The 16,307-nt window shown below is 42.7% G+C and overlaps 1 protein-coding gene across 3 annotated transcripts in view; it reads right to left on the bottom strand.

The window, feature by feature from the left end:
* Positions 1–14,677, bottom strand: part of LOC308499174 (nuclear body protein SP140-like protein) — a 47,281-nt gene extending 32,604 nt beyond the window's left edge. For 2 of the 3 annotated variants that reach the window (XM_081052138.1, XM_081052137.1), the window contains exon 1: positions 14,544–14,660. In XM_081052138.1, coding sequence (XP_080908264.1) covers positions 14,544–14,575 — 32 coding nt within the window. In that variant the 5' untranslated portion in view covers positions 14,576–14,660. Of the gene's footprint in view, positions 1–14,543 lie in introns of all 3 variants that reach the window. The other variant, XM_081052136.1, reaches the window with a different exon arrangement.
* Positions 14,678–16,307: the final 1,630 nt, after the last annotated feature.

The following is a 16,307-nucleotide window of genomic DNA, read 5'->3' as shown; positions in this document are numbered from 1 at the left end:
GAAATTGAGAAACTAATACTAACGTTTATGTGCAAATGCAAAGGACCCAGAAAAGCCAAAACAATCAGGGAAAAGAAAAACAAAGTTGGAGGACTTATACTTCCTGATTTCAACACTTATGAAGTTACAGTAATCTGAAACTAATATTATATTGTATGTTAGCTATATTTTAATAAAAAAGAAAAAATAACACATAGTACTGGCATAAAAATACATATATGGATGAATGGAAAAGAATTGAGAGTGCAGAAATAAACCCTTATATTTTTGGTTAATTAAAATTCAACAAAAGTGCCAAGGCAATTCAATGAGGAAAATTAATTTTTTCAATAAATGGTGCTAGGACAATTGGATATCCACATGTACAAAAATTAATTTATACCTTTATCTCATACCACACAAAATATCAACTCAAAAATGTATTGTAGACTTAAATGTGAGGCTAGGCCAGCTTCATGGGCATGCACTCTATGTGGTCACACAAGGCCCTGTGCTTGGTTTAATGCTCTGCTTTCACAGTTTTGAAATTCTTCATGATTTATTTTTTTTTTTTTTTTTTTTTTTTTATTTTTTTTTTTTTTATTATTATTATTTTTTTTATTTTTTTTTTATTAATTAATTTATTTATTAGTTTCAGGTGTACAAAACAAGGTAATACTTAGACGTTCATCATTTATATCCCTCATACTGTGAACCCCCCTCCCCCCATCCACTATCCCTCCGACCTCACACTGAACCATCACATTATATATATAAAATTATAGTTGGCATTCATTAATGTTTAGCTTCTGATGTACAATGCCATGATCAGGTATCCACAGTATCCCTGAGGTGGTCTCCCAAATAGGACGCATGTCCATCGGATACCCAACAAAATCTTTACAACATTATAGAATACCTTCCCCAAATTAATTTTCAAAAGAAAAACCCTGAGGCCATCTTGTGGTTACCAGCTGCTTCCAAATCCCTTCACCTTTCCCCTTATCCCCAACCCCCTCCCACACACCCATCTAACCACTCTCGGTTTTTTCTCTGCGTCCCCAAAACTGACTCTGATTAGTTCATTCACATAGTCTTTTCTTTAGATTCCATATATAAGTGAGATCATATGGTACTTGTCTTTCTCTTTCTGACTTATTTCACTTAACATAATGTTCTCTAGATCCATCCATGTTGCTGCAAATGATAAGATTTCTTTCTTCTTTATGGCTGCGTAATACTCCATTGTATAAATGTACCACAGCTTCTTAATCCAGTCATCTACCGATGGACATTTTGGTTGTTTCCATATCTTGGCTATTGTGTAAAGTGCTGCAATAAACATAGGAGTGCATACAGATTTTTGAATTGGAGTTTTGGATTTCTCCGGGTAGATGCCTAGGAGTGGAATTACTGGATCATAGGGTAGTTCCATTTTCAGATTCCTGAGATACCTCCATACTGTTTTCCATAGTGGCTGCACTAATCTGCAGTCCCACCAACAGTGCACTAGCGTTCCCTTTTCTCCACATCCGCGCCAGCATTTGTTGTTTGTTGATTTATTGATAATAGCCATTTTGACTGGAGTGAGGTGGTATCTCATTGTGGTTTTTATTTGCATTTCTCTGATGGTTAGTGAGGTTGAGCATTTCTTCATATGTCTTCTTGCCTTCTGTATGTCCTTCTTAGAGAAATGTCTCCCCAAGTCCTCTGCCCATTTTTTAATTGGGTTGTTTGTTTTTTTGGAGTTGAGTTGAGTAAGTTTTTTATAGATTTGTGATATTAATCCCTTATCAGATATATCATTGGCAAATATCTTTTCCCATACAGTAGGATCCCTTTTTGTTTTATTGATGGTTTCCTTTGCTGTGAAAAAACTTTTTAGTTTGATGTAATCCCACATGTTTATTTTTTCTCTTACTTCGCTCGCGCGAGGGGATATATCAGTGAAAATCTTACTCCGGGTAATGTCCATGAAGTTTCTTCCTATATTTTCTTCTAGATATTTTATGGTTTCAGATCTTACATTTAAGTCTTTAAGCCATTTTGAATTTGTTTTTGTATATGGTGTAAGGAGGTGGTCCAGCTTCATTTTCTTGCATGTGTCTGTCCAGGTTTCCCAGCACCACTTATTGAACAGACTATCTTTACCCCATCGTACATTCTTGCTTCCATTGTCGTAGATTAGATGGGCATATAGGCATGGATTTATGTCTGGACTCTCTATTCTGTTCCATTGATCTATGTATCTATTTTTATGCCAGTACCATGTTGTTTTGATTACTGTAGCCTTGTAGTATAGTTTGAAATCAGGTATCGTTATACCTCCCACTTTGTTCTTATTTCTCAAGATTGCTGAGGCTATCCGGGGTCTTTTATGGTCCCATATAAATTTTAGGATTATATGTTCTATTTCTGTGAAAAACGTCGTTGGTAGTTTGATAGGAATTGCGTTGAATATGTATATTGCCTTAGGCAGTATGGACATTTTAATTATATTAATTCTTCCTATCCATGAACATGGAATGTGTTTCCATCTATTTATGTCTTCTTTCATTTCTTTCTTCAGTGTTGTATAATTTTCTGAGTACAGATCCTTTACATCTTTGGTTAGATTTATTCCCAGATATTTTATAGTCTTTGGAGCAATTGTAAATGGAATTGTTTTTTTAATTTCTCCTTCTGCTATTTTATCATTGGTATATACAAATGCAACTGATTTCCGAATATTAATTTTATATCCTGCTACTTTACTAAATTCATCTATCAGTTCTAATAGTTTCTTGGTGGAGTCTTTAGGGTTCTCTATATATAGTATCATATCATCTGCATATAATGATAATTTTACTTCCTCCTTACCAATTTGGATGCCTTTTATTTCTTTCTCTTGTCTGATTGCTGTGGCTAGAACTTCCAGCACTATGTTGAATAGAAGTGGAGAAAGTGGGCAACCTTGTCTTGTTCCTGATCTTAGGGGGAATGGTTTTAGCTTTTCCCCATTGAGTATGATGTTAGCTGTGGGTTTGTCATATATGGCCTTTATTATGTTAAGATATGATCCCTCTATTCCCACTTTCTTAAGGGTTTTTATCATAAAAGGTTGCTGTATTTTATCAAATGCTTTTTCTGCATCTATTGATATGATCATGTGATTTTTATTTTTCATTTTGTTAATGTGGTGTATCACATTAATTGATTTGCGGATGTTGAACCACCCCTGCATACCAGGGATGAATCCCACTTGATCATGGTGTATGATCTTTTTAATGTATTGCTGAATTCTGTTTGCTAATAATTTGTTGAGAATTTTTGCATCTATGTTCATTAGAGATATCGGCCTGTAGTTTTCTTTCTTTGTGGTGTCTTTGTCTGCTTTTGGGATCAGGGTGATAGTGGCTTCGTAAAAAGTGTTTGGGAGTCTTCCTTCCTTCTGGATTTTTTGGAAGAGCTTGAGGAGAATAGGTGATAATTCTTTTTTGAACGTTTTGAAAAATTCACCTGTAAAGCCATCTGGTCCAGGGCTTTTGTTTGTTGGGAGATTATTGATTACTGATTCAATTTCCCTGGTGGTAATCAGACTGTTCAGGCTTTCTGTTTCTTCTTGAGTTAGCTTTGGAAGGTTGTGCGCCTCTAGAAAATTGTCCATTTCTTCAAGGTTGTCAAATTTGTTGGCATATAGTTGCTCATAGTAATTTCTTACAATTTTTTGTATTTCTGTGGTGTCTGTTGTCACTTCTCCTCTTTCATTTCTGATTTTATTAATTTGGGTCCTCTCTCTCCTTTTTTTAATGAGTCTGGCTAAAGGTTTGTCAATTTTGTTTATCTTCTCTAAGAACCAACTCTTGGATTCATTGATCTTTTGTATTGTTTTTCTGGTTTCTATTTCATTTATTTCTGCTCTGATCCTTATTATCTCCTTCCTTGTGCTCCCTTTGGGTTTATTTTGCTGTTCTTTTTCCAGATCCCTTAAGTGTGAAGATAAACTGTCAATTAGTGATGTTTCTTGTTTCTTTAGGTAGGCCTGCAGTGCTATGAACTTCCCTCTTAGGACTGCTTTCGCAGCATCCCATAGATTTTGGGTCGTCGTGTTCTCATTCTCATTTGTCTCAAGATATCTTTTGATTTCTTCTTTGATCTGCTGCTTGACCCATTCATTATTTAGCAACATGTTATTCAGCCTCCATGAATTGGTGTATCTTCCTGGTTTTTTTCCCCTGTAGTTCATTTCTAATTTCATAGCACTGTGGTCAGAGAAGACAATTGGTATGATTTCAATTTTCTTAAATTTATCGAGGCTTGTCTTGTGTCCTAACATATGATCTATTTTAGAAAATGTTCCATGAGCACTTGAGAAGAACGTGTATTCTGCAGCATTGGGGTGAAATGCTCTGAAAATATCAATTAAGTCCAACTGCTCCAAAGTATCATTTAAGGCTGTTGTTTCCATATTGATTTTCTGTCTGGAGGACCTGTCCCTTGTTGTCAGAGGTGTGTTGAAGTCCCCTACTATGATAGTGTTGCTGTTGATCTCTGTCTTTATGTCCATCAGTACCTGTTTTATATATTTAGGTGCTCCTATGTTAGGTGCATAGATGTTTACTAGGGTTATGTCCTCTTGTCGGATTGATCCCTTTATTATTATATAGTGCCCATCTTTGTCTTTTAATATTTTTTTCATTTTAAAGTCTATTTTGTCAGATATAAGTATTGCAACTCCAGCTTTTTTTTTGCTTCCATTTGCATGAAATATGTTACTCCAACCCTTCACTTTCAGCCTGTGTGTGTCTTTTGATCTGAAATGAGTCTCTTGTATACAGCATATACAAGGGTCTTGTTTCCTTATCCACTCAGCCACCCTATGTCTCTTGATTGGAGCATTTAATCCATTTACATTTAAAGTGATTACTGATAGGTACATAGTTATTGCCATTTTTAGATTTGTAGTAAATTGTTTTCATCTTTCTTCTATTTACAGAAGTCCTTTTAGTATTTCTTGCAATGCTGGCTTGGTTGTCATAAATTCTTTCAGTTTGTTCTTTTCTGGGAAGCTCTTTATCTCTCCATCAACTTTAAATGATAGCCTTGCTGGATAAAGCAATCTAGGTTGTAGGCCTTTGTGTTCCATCACTTTGAGTATCTCCTGCCACTCCCTCCTTGCCTTCAATGTTTCTGTAGAAAAGTCATTTGATAGTCTTATGGGAGTTCCCTTGTATGTAACCTTCTGCCTTTCTCTTGCTGCTTTCAAGATTCTCTCTTTGTCTTTAAGCTTTGCCATTTTAACTATAATGTGTCTTGGTGTGGGCCTGTTTGGGTTTATCCTGGTTGGAACTCTCTGCACTTCCTGGGCTTGTATGTTGGTTTCCTTCATCAGGTTAGGGAAGTTTTCTGACATTATTACCTCAAATATGTTCTCAATCCCTTGCTTCTTCTCTTCGCCTTCTGGTATTCCTATGATGCGCATGTTGTTGCGCTTGATGTTATCCCAGAGGTCTCTTAACCCATCTTCATTGTTTTTTATTCTTTTTTCTTTCTGTTGTTCAGTTTGAGTGATCTCTGCTAACTTGTCTTCTAAGTCGCTGATTCGATCCTCTGCTTCATCTAACCTGCTGGTCATTCCTTCAAGTGAGTTCTTAATTTCGGTAATTGTGTTTTTTAGTTCTAGCTGGTTGTTCGTTAAGATTTCTACATCCTTTTTTAGCTCTAACTGGTTGTTCTTTATGATTTCTATATCCTTCTTTATGTCTTCTCTAAGCTCCTTAAACATTCTTATCACCAGTGTTCTGAACTCTGTCTCTGACATGTTGGTTACCTCTGCTTCATTTGGTTCCAGTTGTGGAGGTTTCTTCTGTTCTTTTATTTGGGACATGTTTCTTTGTCTCCCCATTCTGACTGACTCTCTGTGTTTGCTTTGATGTATTAGGAAGATCCCCTAGAGCTCTTAGTTCTTGCTGGGTTATCTTATGTAGTATGTGTCTTTTATATTTGACTTGGACTACTTCGTTCTTCTCTGCATGTGCTCCACAGGAGGCTCGTGTGTTTAGTATATCGTCCTGTTCAAGAAGAACTTTGATTGCTTTTTGCTTGTGAGTAGGTGGGCTTAACTCCTAGGCCGTCTAGTTGTGAAACTTGGCTCTGCTCACCACAGGGTGTTCTGCTGGGTGAGGGTTGGCCACTTAAATGAGGTTTGGCCTCTATGGGCTCTTGTGCCTTCAGAGAATTCCCTCTGGGTGTGTGACTTGTAGGTCAAACTCGGTAGTACTCTGGTTTGGTCCAGAGTTGGCTTCTGGAAAATGTTGAATCTTGTGCCTCTTAAGCTGGGCCCTGGTAGGGCAGTTTCAGCACAAATCAAGTTACCAAGTACAACAACAACAACAACAAAGAAAACAAATCAAGTACATTCACAAATAAAATACAACCGACAATCCCCCCTCAACATAGGCAAAGATATCAAAGCAATAATGACAGAACAAAGCAAATCACTACAAGCAGAAAAAAAAAAAAAAAAAAAAAAAAAAAAAAAAAAAGGAAGTACCAAGCAAAGCAAAACAGAAAGCAGAACCAGTCTTAGCTTAAGCCCACCAGGTAATCTCCAGGTTGTCCTCCGCTGTGCCAAAGAGTTCCCTGCCTATTGCGCAGGCAGCGCTGGTCACCTGGTGCCCAGAGTGAATTTGGGAGGGTAGATTTAAATGCGAGGGGCTGAGGGGTCTGGATGACAGTTTTCAGAGAGACCATGCAGTTTCTGTCCTTTCCTGCACAAATGCACGCTGAGAGTAGCTCCACCAGCCCTGTGGTCAGTATTCCTGAGTCTTAGGGCCCTCCTTCCATGGGTGACTTGTAGGTCAAACCCGGTAGTACTCTGGTTTGGTCCAGAGTTGGCTTCTGGATATGTTGAATCTTGTGCCTCTTAATCTGGGCCCTGGTAGGGCAGTTTCAGCACAAATAAAGTTACCAAGTACAACAACAACAACAACAACAAGGAAAACAAATCAAGTACATTCGCATGTAAAATACAACCGACAATCCCCACTCAACATAGGCAAAGATATCAAAGAAATAAAGACAGAACAAAGCAAATCACAACAAGCAAGGAAAAGAAAAAAAAAGAAGAGAAAGAAAGAAAAAAAAGAAAAAGAAAAGAAAGGAAAAAAGAGAAGAACAAAGCAAAACAACACAAAACAAAACAAAAACAAAAGCAAAAAAACAAAAAAGCAAAACAAAACAAACAAACAAACAAACAAAAAAAAAATCACCAAGCAAAGCAAAACAGAAAGCAGCACCAGTCTTGGCTTAAGCCCACCAGGTAATCTCCGGGTTGTCCTCCGCTGTGCCAAAGAGTTCCCTGCCTAGTGCACAGGCAGCGCTAGTCACCTGGTGCCCAGAGTGAATTTGGGAGTGTAGATTTAAATGCGAGGGGCTGAGGGATCTGGATGACAGTTTTCAGAGAGACCATGCAGTTTCTGTTCTTTCCTGCACAAATGCACACTGAGAGTAGCTCCACCAGCCCTGTGCCCAGTACTCCTGAGTCTTAGGGCCCTCCTTCCGTGGGTGACTTGTAGGTCAAACCCGGTAGTACTCTGGTTTGGTCCAGAGTTGGCTTCTGGATATGTTGAATCTTGTGCCTCTTAAGCTGGGCCCTGGTAGGGCAGTTTCAGCACAAATAAAGTTAGCAAGTACAACAACAACAACAACAACAAAGAAAACAAATCAAGTACATTCACAAATAAAATACAACCGACAATCCCCACTCTACATAGGCAAAGATATCAAAGAAATAAAGACAGAACAAAGCAAATCACAACAAGCAGAAAAAAGAAAAAAAAAAGAAGAGAAAGAAAGAAAAAAAAATAAAATAAAATAAAAAAATAAAAAATAAAAAATAAAAAAAAATAAAAAAATAAATAAAAATAAAGACCACCAAGCAAAGCAAAACAGAAAGCAGCACCAGTCTTGGCTTAAGCCCACCAGGTGATCTCCAGGTTGTCCTCCGCTGTGCCAAAGAGTTCCCTGCCTAGTGCGCAGGCATCGCTAGTCACCTGGTGCCCAGAGTGAATTTGGGAGTGTAGATTTAAATGCGAGGGGCTGAGGGGTCTGGATGACAGTTTTCAGAGAGACCATGCAGTTTCTGTCCTTTCCTGCACAAATGCACGCTGAGAGTAGCTCCAACAGCCCTGTGCCCAGTACTCCTGAGTCTTAGGGCCCTCCTTCCAAGGATGAGTGGGAGGGGGCGGGCGGGAGATCTCTAAGCTGCTGAAAGCCGGGAGCTGCGACTGCCGCTTACTGCTGAACTCAGGGATTGCTTCCGCGGTTGCCCTTGCCCCGCCGCAGGCCAGCCAGAAAGGGTGGGGCCTGGGGATGGAGGGGTCTCCTCCCTCCCAGGCCAGCCACTCACACTCCTCCCGCAGGCCTGAAAAGGTGGTGGCTGGGGGTGTGGGAGTCTCCTCTCTCCTCGTCCAGCGAAAATCCCCTCCTCCCAGCCTCTTCCGATGGTCAGAGCCGGCTGCCAATCTTCCCAGCGCCTGAGCGCAGACGCCCCTCTGTAATCTGACACTGTTTCTCAGTTAGGGGTAGTTTGAGTCTCTGGAAGGGCGGGGGGAGGATTCGAAAAGCGCGGTGAGGGGCCCAGGTGTGGCGTCTCAGTTCTTTGTCTGCCCTAGGGCCCAGGAGCTGCCCGCCCCGGCGGGAGCGATCAACTGTGGGACGCAGGGAAAGAGCTCACCTCCTGGACCCTACGCTCTCCGCCACACCCTGGGCTCCCGTGGGACTCTAGAGCCCCGGGTGCTGCCCTCCACTTTTTCTGTGAGCACGCTCCTCCCCCCCCCGCTCGCCCACCTAGTGCACCTCAAAGCAAACCTTCCACGAGCCTCCGTCCGACCTGGGAGCCGCGAAGCAACGCTGCACGGCCTGTGCTCCGCTTCCAGGAGTCTGCGTTCCGTAGTCCCGGCGCCGCCGGCCTCGGCTCCGCGTGGGTGGGGGTGGGGGGGCGCGCTTCCACTTCGCTGTCCCGCCTCCTCCCCTGCTTGTAATCCGCGCACACCTTCAGGCAAATTCCTCCACGAGTCTCCCCGCTGTTCTGCGTGTTCTATATCTCCCTGTGTCTTTAGAGCTGCAGTTTACCGCCAGCCGCCGCCGCCGGCTTGATTCCACCGCGCGACCGCGCGTTTCCTCTCCGCTCCCTTCTTTCTTCCCCTGCTCGCCCAATTTGCGCAGCTTCAAGTAATCCTTACACGAGTCTCTTAGGAGTCTCTTAGCTGTTCTGCGTGATGAGCGAAGAGTTGTTTGATGGGTTATATGTCCCGTTTGTAATAAAATCCGGAGGAGAACTCAGAAAATGTGCCCCGCTGCCGCCATTCCTATGACCTCTTCATGATTTATGAACAAGGTTTCCCAACACTTTCATTTTTTACTGAATCCCACAAATTATGTAGCTGTTCCCGTGTAAAGTGAAAATGATAACAATTTTTGAAGACTATGTAGGAAAAAGTCTTTGTGACTTTGGGTTAGACAAAAAGGAGCTATAACACCAAAAGCATAATCTAAATTTTAAATTAAAAAATTTTAATTAAAAAAAAATCGGTAACTTAGAATTTAAAATATTTAATCATTTGTGCTTCAAAAGACTCCTTAAGAAAATGAAAAGACTAGTCACAGAGCAGAGAATGAGAATCTGGACTTGGTCAAGGTCAAATCTGGGCTGGGATCAAGGAAGACAGAAGAGTTTGTGATGGTCATGCAGGGCTGCAGGAAAGGGGACCCAACATACAGTCACTTTCCCCATCAAGATACTTGGTAAAGTTTTCCAGGCCAAGAAGCTAGAGAAAGCATGTCAAAATCTTTGGAAAGCTCAGAATTATCTGCAGGCTTACCATTCAGAAATGGCAATGATAACTATGATGAGGTCTATAGAACATAAAGGGAGAGAGTTGAAAACACTGAAGAGGGTCATAATCTAACTACAAAATGTAATCACTTTGTCCCCTGGGAACACATGTCAATTCTGGACATAGCTAAAGGCTGATAATCTGGGCTTGGTCCAGGCAGAGAGTTATGGCTGAAGGACAAAGAAACTTAACAGAAGTTTTGATGCATCTGAAGTTGGACTATAAAATTAGAGACTTCAAAGAATTAAAATTTCAGTTGGTTTTTCTCCTCAAGAACTTTTCTCAGTTCTAACACTGCATGAAGCAAATGGGTGAAAATATGACAAAAATGTGAAAAGTAGAGAATACTACTTGAATGCAGTCTCTCAGTTGAAGCCCTAGATGTCCTCATCTGGGATCAGGACAAACCACAGGTATATTACATCTTATCAGAAAACACAAACTCAAAAATCCAAGATGGTGGAGTAGATAAATTCTGTGCCTGTCTCCTTCCATGAATACATTAACATTGCAACTAAATTATAAAACAATCTACCTGGAGAACCATCTGAAGTCTAGTTGAACAGAAGTTTTATAACTAAGGATAGAAAGAAAAAGCCCTATCGAGATTGGTAAAAGTGGCAGAGATGCGGCATGGGCCAGCCCCAAACCTCCATGTGGCTGTTGAGAACTGGGTGGGTTATCTCAGTAGGTTTTCCCCATAAAAGCAAGGGACTCCAGCCCCACACCAAGCTCCCTAGCCTTGAGTACTGGTGCCAGGAAGAGGAGTCCTCACAACATTTGGCTATGAAAACATGGGGATTCCTCCTGTTCCAGTGGTATAGAAGACTCTTGGAAACCAGATGTCGTCTTAAAGGACCTAAACACAGCCTCGCTCGCTCATAGACACGCACCCTGGGCTACAGTGGAGGGACAGTAACTTGGGGTGTATCGAAGACATACAAGGAGAAACTGAGTTGTGTGGGTGCAGGGTGAGGATTGGCAGGAAAGGTGCAATTTTCCCTGTGTGGGGTCCTCTACCTGTGCAGCCAGCAGGCAGGCACCATCTTTCCTGTGTTCAGCCCTCTCCCACATGGACAAATCTGAACCTGAATTCCTCTGGTGAGCTTCCTAGGGACCCAACCCTACCCAACTTCCCCAGTGCCAGAAGCACTTTCTCGGCAAGCAGCCAGCTCCACCCGCATTGCACACTTTCTTGGAAAACTATTGGGGTCTGCGGCCTCAGGCAGGTGGCAACTGGCCTTGATGTGCTCTGAGACTTTTGCTGAGTAGCTCTAGGCTGAGCACTGGAAGCAAACCAGAATCTACATTAACCTGGTGACTACAATGCTTCCCACTCTAGTGACTCCCTGAGACCCCGCCTCAGCCAATGTGCATACTACATGAGGCTTTATTAGCAACTGAACTTTAAAGGAGCTGGCAGGTGGCAGCAGGCCTCAGGATATCCTGAATTTTTGCAGAGCTACCCCAGGCCCGGTACTGGTGGCAGATATCCTCAGTTTGCAGTGTGACCTCTCCCACGTGCCTCCAAGTTTAACACAGACAGTGAACAATCACGGATCACTTTGTAGCTCCTACCAAGTAGCCCCCAGCCAGTCACAGGCAGTGGGTGACCTGCACCTGCACTGGAGCCCCTCCCAAGAGGCCCCAGAACCAACATACTTGGAGTTTGGCTTCATACCATAGCAGAGCACCACGCATTAACCCCACAAGTGGCGCACAAAGGGTGGTCTTAACAGGCACCAGAGTTCATTGGGGTAAATTCCACTCAGTGAGGCAAGACCCCTGCATAGCAGCCTCTAAGCTGTGGGTGTGGTCAAACCCAACAGCCAGTCAGCCTGGGGGTCAATCCCACACACTGATGTGACAATAGCAATCAAGGCTCAACTATAAGGAGGACACACACAACCCACACAAGGACACTCTTGGAGCACCCAGCTCAGGTGACTAGGGAGAGTGTGCCAGGGTCCCACAGGGTACCTACTACATAAGGCACCCAGCCAAGACTGGGAGATGTAGTAGATCTACCTAATGCATAGAAACAAACACAGAGAGACAGCCAAAATAAGAACACAAAGAAATGCATCCCAAGTGAAACCAGAGAAAATTCCAGAAAAAGGACTAAATGAAATGGAGGCAAGCAACGTACCAGATACAGAATTCAAAACAATGCTTGTAAGGATGCTCAAGACACTTAGTGAGAGCTTCAACAAAGAGATAGAAAACATAAAAAGGAATGTAGAAATCATAAAAAAGAACAAGTCAGAAGTGAAGACTACAATAACTGAAATGAAGAATGCACTAGACGGAATCACCAGCAGAGTAGATGAAGCAGAGGACCGAATCACCGACTGGGAAGACAAGTAGCAGAAAACACCCAGTTAAAACAGCAAAAAGCAAAAAGAATTTTCAAAGGTGAGGATACTTTAAGAGACCTCTGGGACAATATCAAGCATAACAACATTTTCATGATAGGTGTATCAAGGAGGAGAGAGCAAGGGATTGAGAGCCTATTTGAAGAAATAATGACTGAAAACTTTTGTAATCTGGCAAAAGAAATAGACATACAAACCAGGAAGTGCAGAGAGTACCAAACAAGATAAACCCAAAGAGGCCCACACCACGACGTATTATAATTAAAATGGCAAAGGTTAAAGACAAAGAGAGACTCCTAAAAGCAGCAAGAGAAAGGCAACAAGTAACTTATAGGGGAGCTCCCATTAGATTGTCATGCTGATTTCTCAACAGAAACTTTGCAGGCCAGAAGGGATTGGCACAAAATATTCAAAGCAATGAAAAGACCTATAATCAAGAAGAGTGCTCTATCCAGCAAGGCTATTTTTTAAAATCGAAGACAGATAAAGAGCTGCCCAGACAAGAAAAAGCTAAAGGAGTTCATCACCTCCAAATCAGTATTACAAGGAATGTTAGAGGGACTTCTTTCAGATGAAAAAAATATACATATAAAAATTAAGAATAATAAAATGCAATGACTACATATCTATCAACAATTACTTTCAATGTAAATGAATTAAATACTTCAATCAAAAGACATAAGAGGGATAAATGGATAAGGAACAAAATCCTTACATATATTGCCTACAAGACACTCATTCAGATTGAAAAACACACACATATTGAAAGTAAAGGGATGGAAAGTAAAGACATTTTATGAAAATGGAAACAAGCAAACAAACAAAATAAGGGGTAGCAATACTTATACCAGACAAAATAGACTTTAAAACAAAGGCTACAACAAGAGACAAAAAAGACCCAGTAATCCCACTTCTGGATATTTATCCAAAGAAACCCAAAATGCTACTTTGAGGGGATGTGTACATCCACATGTTCATTGCAGCATTGTTACAATACAATGACCAAGATGTGGAGGCAGCCTGGGTGTCTGTCGATGGAAGAATGGATAAAGAGGAGGTGGTACATATATACAATGGAATATTGCTTGCCAATGGAAGAGAATGGATTCTTTCCATCTGTGGCAGCATGGATGGACCTGGAAGGTATTGTGCTGAGTGGAGTATATTAAACAGAGAAAGACAGATGCAATGTGATTTTGCTTATATATGGAATCTAAAGAACAAATTAAACAAACAAAACAGAAACAAACTCAAAGATACAGAGAACACTTTGATGGTTGCCAGATGGGAGGGGGATAGGGACAGGATTAGCCTTTTCCTTGTCAGAGGTATAACCCAGAGAAGAAAATCAAAATAAAAATGAAAATACTCAGCCTGCACTAGTCTTTAGTGTCCTTTCTATTCTTTTTACTCCTTTGATCAAGATTATACTAAGTGAAATAAGTCAGACAGAGAAAGACAAATACCATATGACCTCACTTACATGTGGAGTCTAAAAAACAAAATAAACAAACAAACAAAACAGAAACAGACCCATAGATACAGGGAGCAGCCTGGTGGTTGCTAAATGGGAGGTGATTGCGGGGCTGGGTGGGAAGGGTGGAGGGATTGGGAAGTGCAGTTTTGGGTTGTAGAAGACTTACTGGGATGTGAGGTACATATGGGAAGTATAGTCAATAATATTCTAATGGCTATGTACAGTGTCTGATAGGTAATAGGCATATTGGGGTTATCACTTTGTGAGCTGTGTAAATGTCTAACTACTATGTTCTTTCGTACACCTGAAACTAATAATTTAAAAAAAATGTTTAAAAAAGAGATAGGTCGAGGAAGAACCCCGAACCAAACCCAGAAATGGGACTTGGCCCGGAGTTGACACATCCCCAGGTCACGTACGAGACCACAGCTCTCAGTGTGTGCAAACAAGTCATATGTTTATCCTGAATTTTATATTTTCTAAAGCACCTTCTTTGAAACAGCCTGAGTGAAGGTGCAGGAGGCCAGAAGGAAATCAGACGGTTCAGAGATCACGAGAAAATAACAATCACTGCCTCAAAGCGTCAGAAAGGACAGCTGAGACCAGATGGGCCTGCCAGCTGAGCAGCCGTTGTGAAACAAGAGTCCTGTGAGTGTAGAAAGCTAAATTCATGCCAGTAGCTGTCCTGCAGCAGTTTAAAAACCCGGTTACTCATTACAGATTCCTGCATTTCATTACATTGTGTGTGACGGTTCTTATCTAGGTTAAGGTATCTAATAACAGCCTCTAAAGCAGCAACATGGCCAGAGGGAAACTTAAAGGAGGTAGACTGACCTGGTGCTGAGTTCGCTGCCCCCACTGGCCATGGTTCTGTCCCAGGAACTGACTGGATTCTGACCCCTCCTCTCCCTCTTGATTGCAGGGAGGCTGGAGTCCTGAGCAGGAAGCTTGTGAACTGACTCTCCCTGAGAAGGCTCCACCCAATCAAGGAAAAGAGAAGTGAAAGTAACATTCCCTGAGCTGTCAGACATGTCTCCTTCCTCCTGCAGCCCCTGGTGGTTCTCAGCCATCATGAGATGTGGCAGCAGGAATGGAGGACAAGGAGTGACAGTCAGAGCCTGGAGGCCAGAGGAGGAGCAGGGCCAGCTCCCAGGAGCCCCCTTGTTTGTGCAAAGACTCTAATATCATCTGTGTGAATCCTGCTGTCCTCAGCTGCTCCCACCTTCTAAGAGGTACAGCATTTACAGAGTTTGCTCCCCATGTTCCGACCCAGGGCTGGAGAAGCGGACATACTCTAGAGCCATGGTTTCCACATTTGTTCCCCTGAATCCGACTTCCTCTGGCTGTGAATAAGGTTCTTGCCCAATTACGTTTAAGATGCAGGGGAAGGTTCTACCCTCTCTCTACTTCTTTCTTTTCCCAAAAGGAGCAAACATCATTCTGGTTGGAAGAGATACCAGGACACAGATGAGGACACCTTGACCAGTGGGCAGGATGTCGGTGTGTACAAGGTGTAGCACACGTGGGGATCTCTCTGTCGCTGCACCCTCCTTCCCTTAATTGGGAAGGAGAAGGACTAGTAAGCTGAGTATCTGAAGGGCACACCTGTCCTCTGCTCCGATCCTCCATCATGCAAGGGGCCCAGTCAGGGTCTGACACATATGACAGCAGCCATTTCTAATGTCACCTCTCTCTCTCCTCTGTCCCTGAGCAGCAGGCAGACCAGGCCACCACCATGCTGGGTGTTGGTATTAATGGGACACTTTTCCCTGGGTCTGCTTACAGTCACCAAGTACACTACCTGAATTAGAGGCTGATAGCAGCTGCTGGGTGGCAAACCCACAGGGGCCAGCTCTCTGGGTGGGCACTCCCACACTGGGGCTGCCCTGTCTAAGGAAGATGGTCCTGTGGGGTCAGAGAAAGCTGGGCAGGCACCCCACTCTGCGAGAGCAGCCATGCTCTCCGTGGAATCAGGAGGCCTCTGCAGAGAAAGCGAAGTTTCCTTAATACAGAAATGCATGCCAGACACATACGGGTAGGAACCAGACAGGACCATCTTCAGAAGCAGGTTGAATCCTAACAACCCTGCTGCATGATTTGAAGGAAATAAGGGAGCCCCTTGGGCATTTTCATGACTGCAAGGAGCACTGACACCAGGGACCACGTCTGCTGTCTGGGAGGCAGCCCAGGCTACTGGGCCTGGAAACCTGGGAAGCAGGAGAGGCAGCGAGTGAGGAGGGACATGTGGTGGAGGACACACCAAGGAGACCAGCATCCTAAGCTTCACCAGGAGCAGCCTGGTTCAGACCTCAGTAGTGGGGCAGAGTCTCCAACCTGGAAGACCCTGCGGGGACAGAGGTTTGTCCCTGAGATGAGGCAGTAGAGTCCCAGACCTGAGCATTTAATGACAGCAGCAACACTGGCCACTGGGCCAGAGGATGGAAACCCTCAGCACCTCTGTGGATGCAGAAATGTAAAGGGAGAGGGCACCTGGGACCTCAGTGGGAAACTCAAGGTCCTCACCAATGTCCCTTTCTAGGAGCTAGCCCATTAATCACCACTTGGTCCCCCTGCTTCCTCCCTTCTTTCTGGGAAGGC

Source organism: Rhinolophus hipposideros (assembly GCF_964194185.1).
Source record: "Rhinolophus hipposideros genome assembly, chromosome: 6".
Classification (NCBI taxonomy): Eukaryota; Metazoa; Chordata; class Mammalia; order Chiroptera; family Rhinolophidae; genus Rhinolophus; species Rhinolophus hipposideros.
This window is presented reverse-complemented; position numbering and strand designations above follow the sequence as displayed.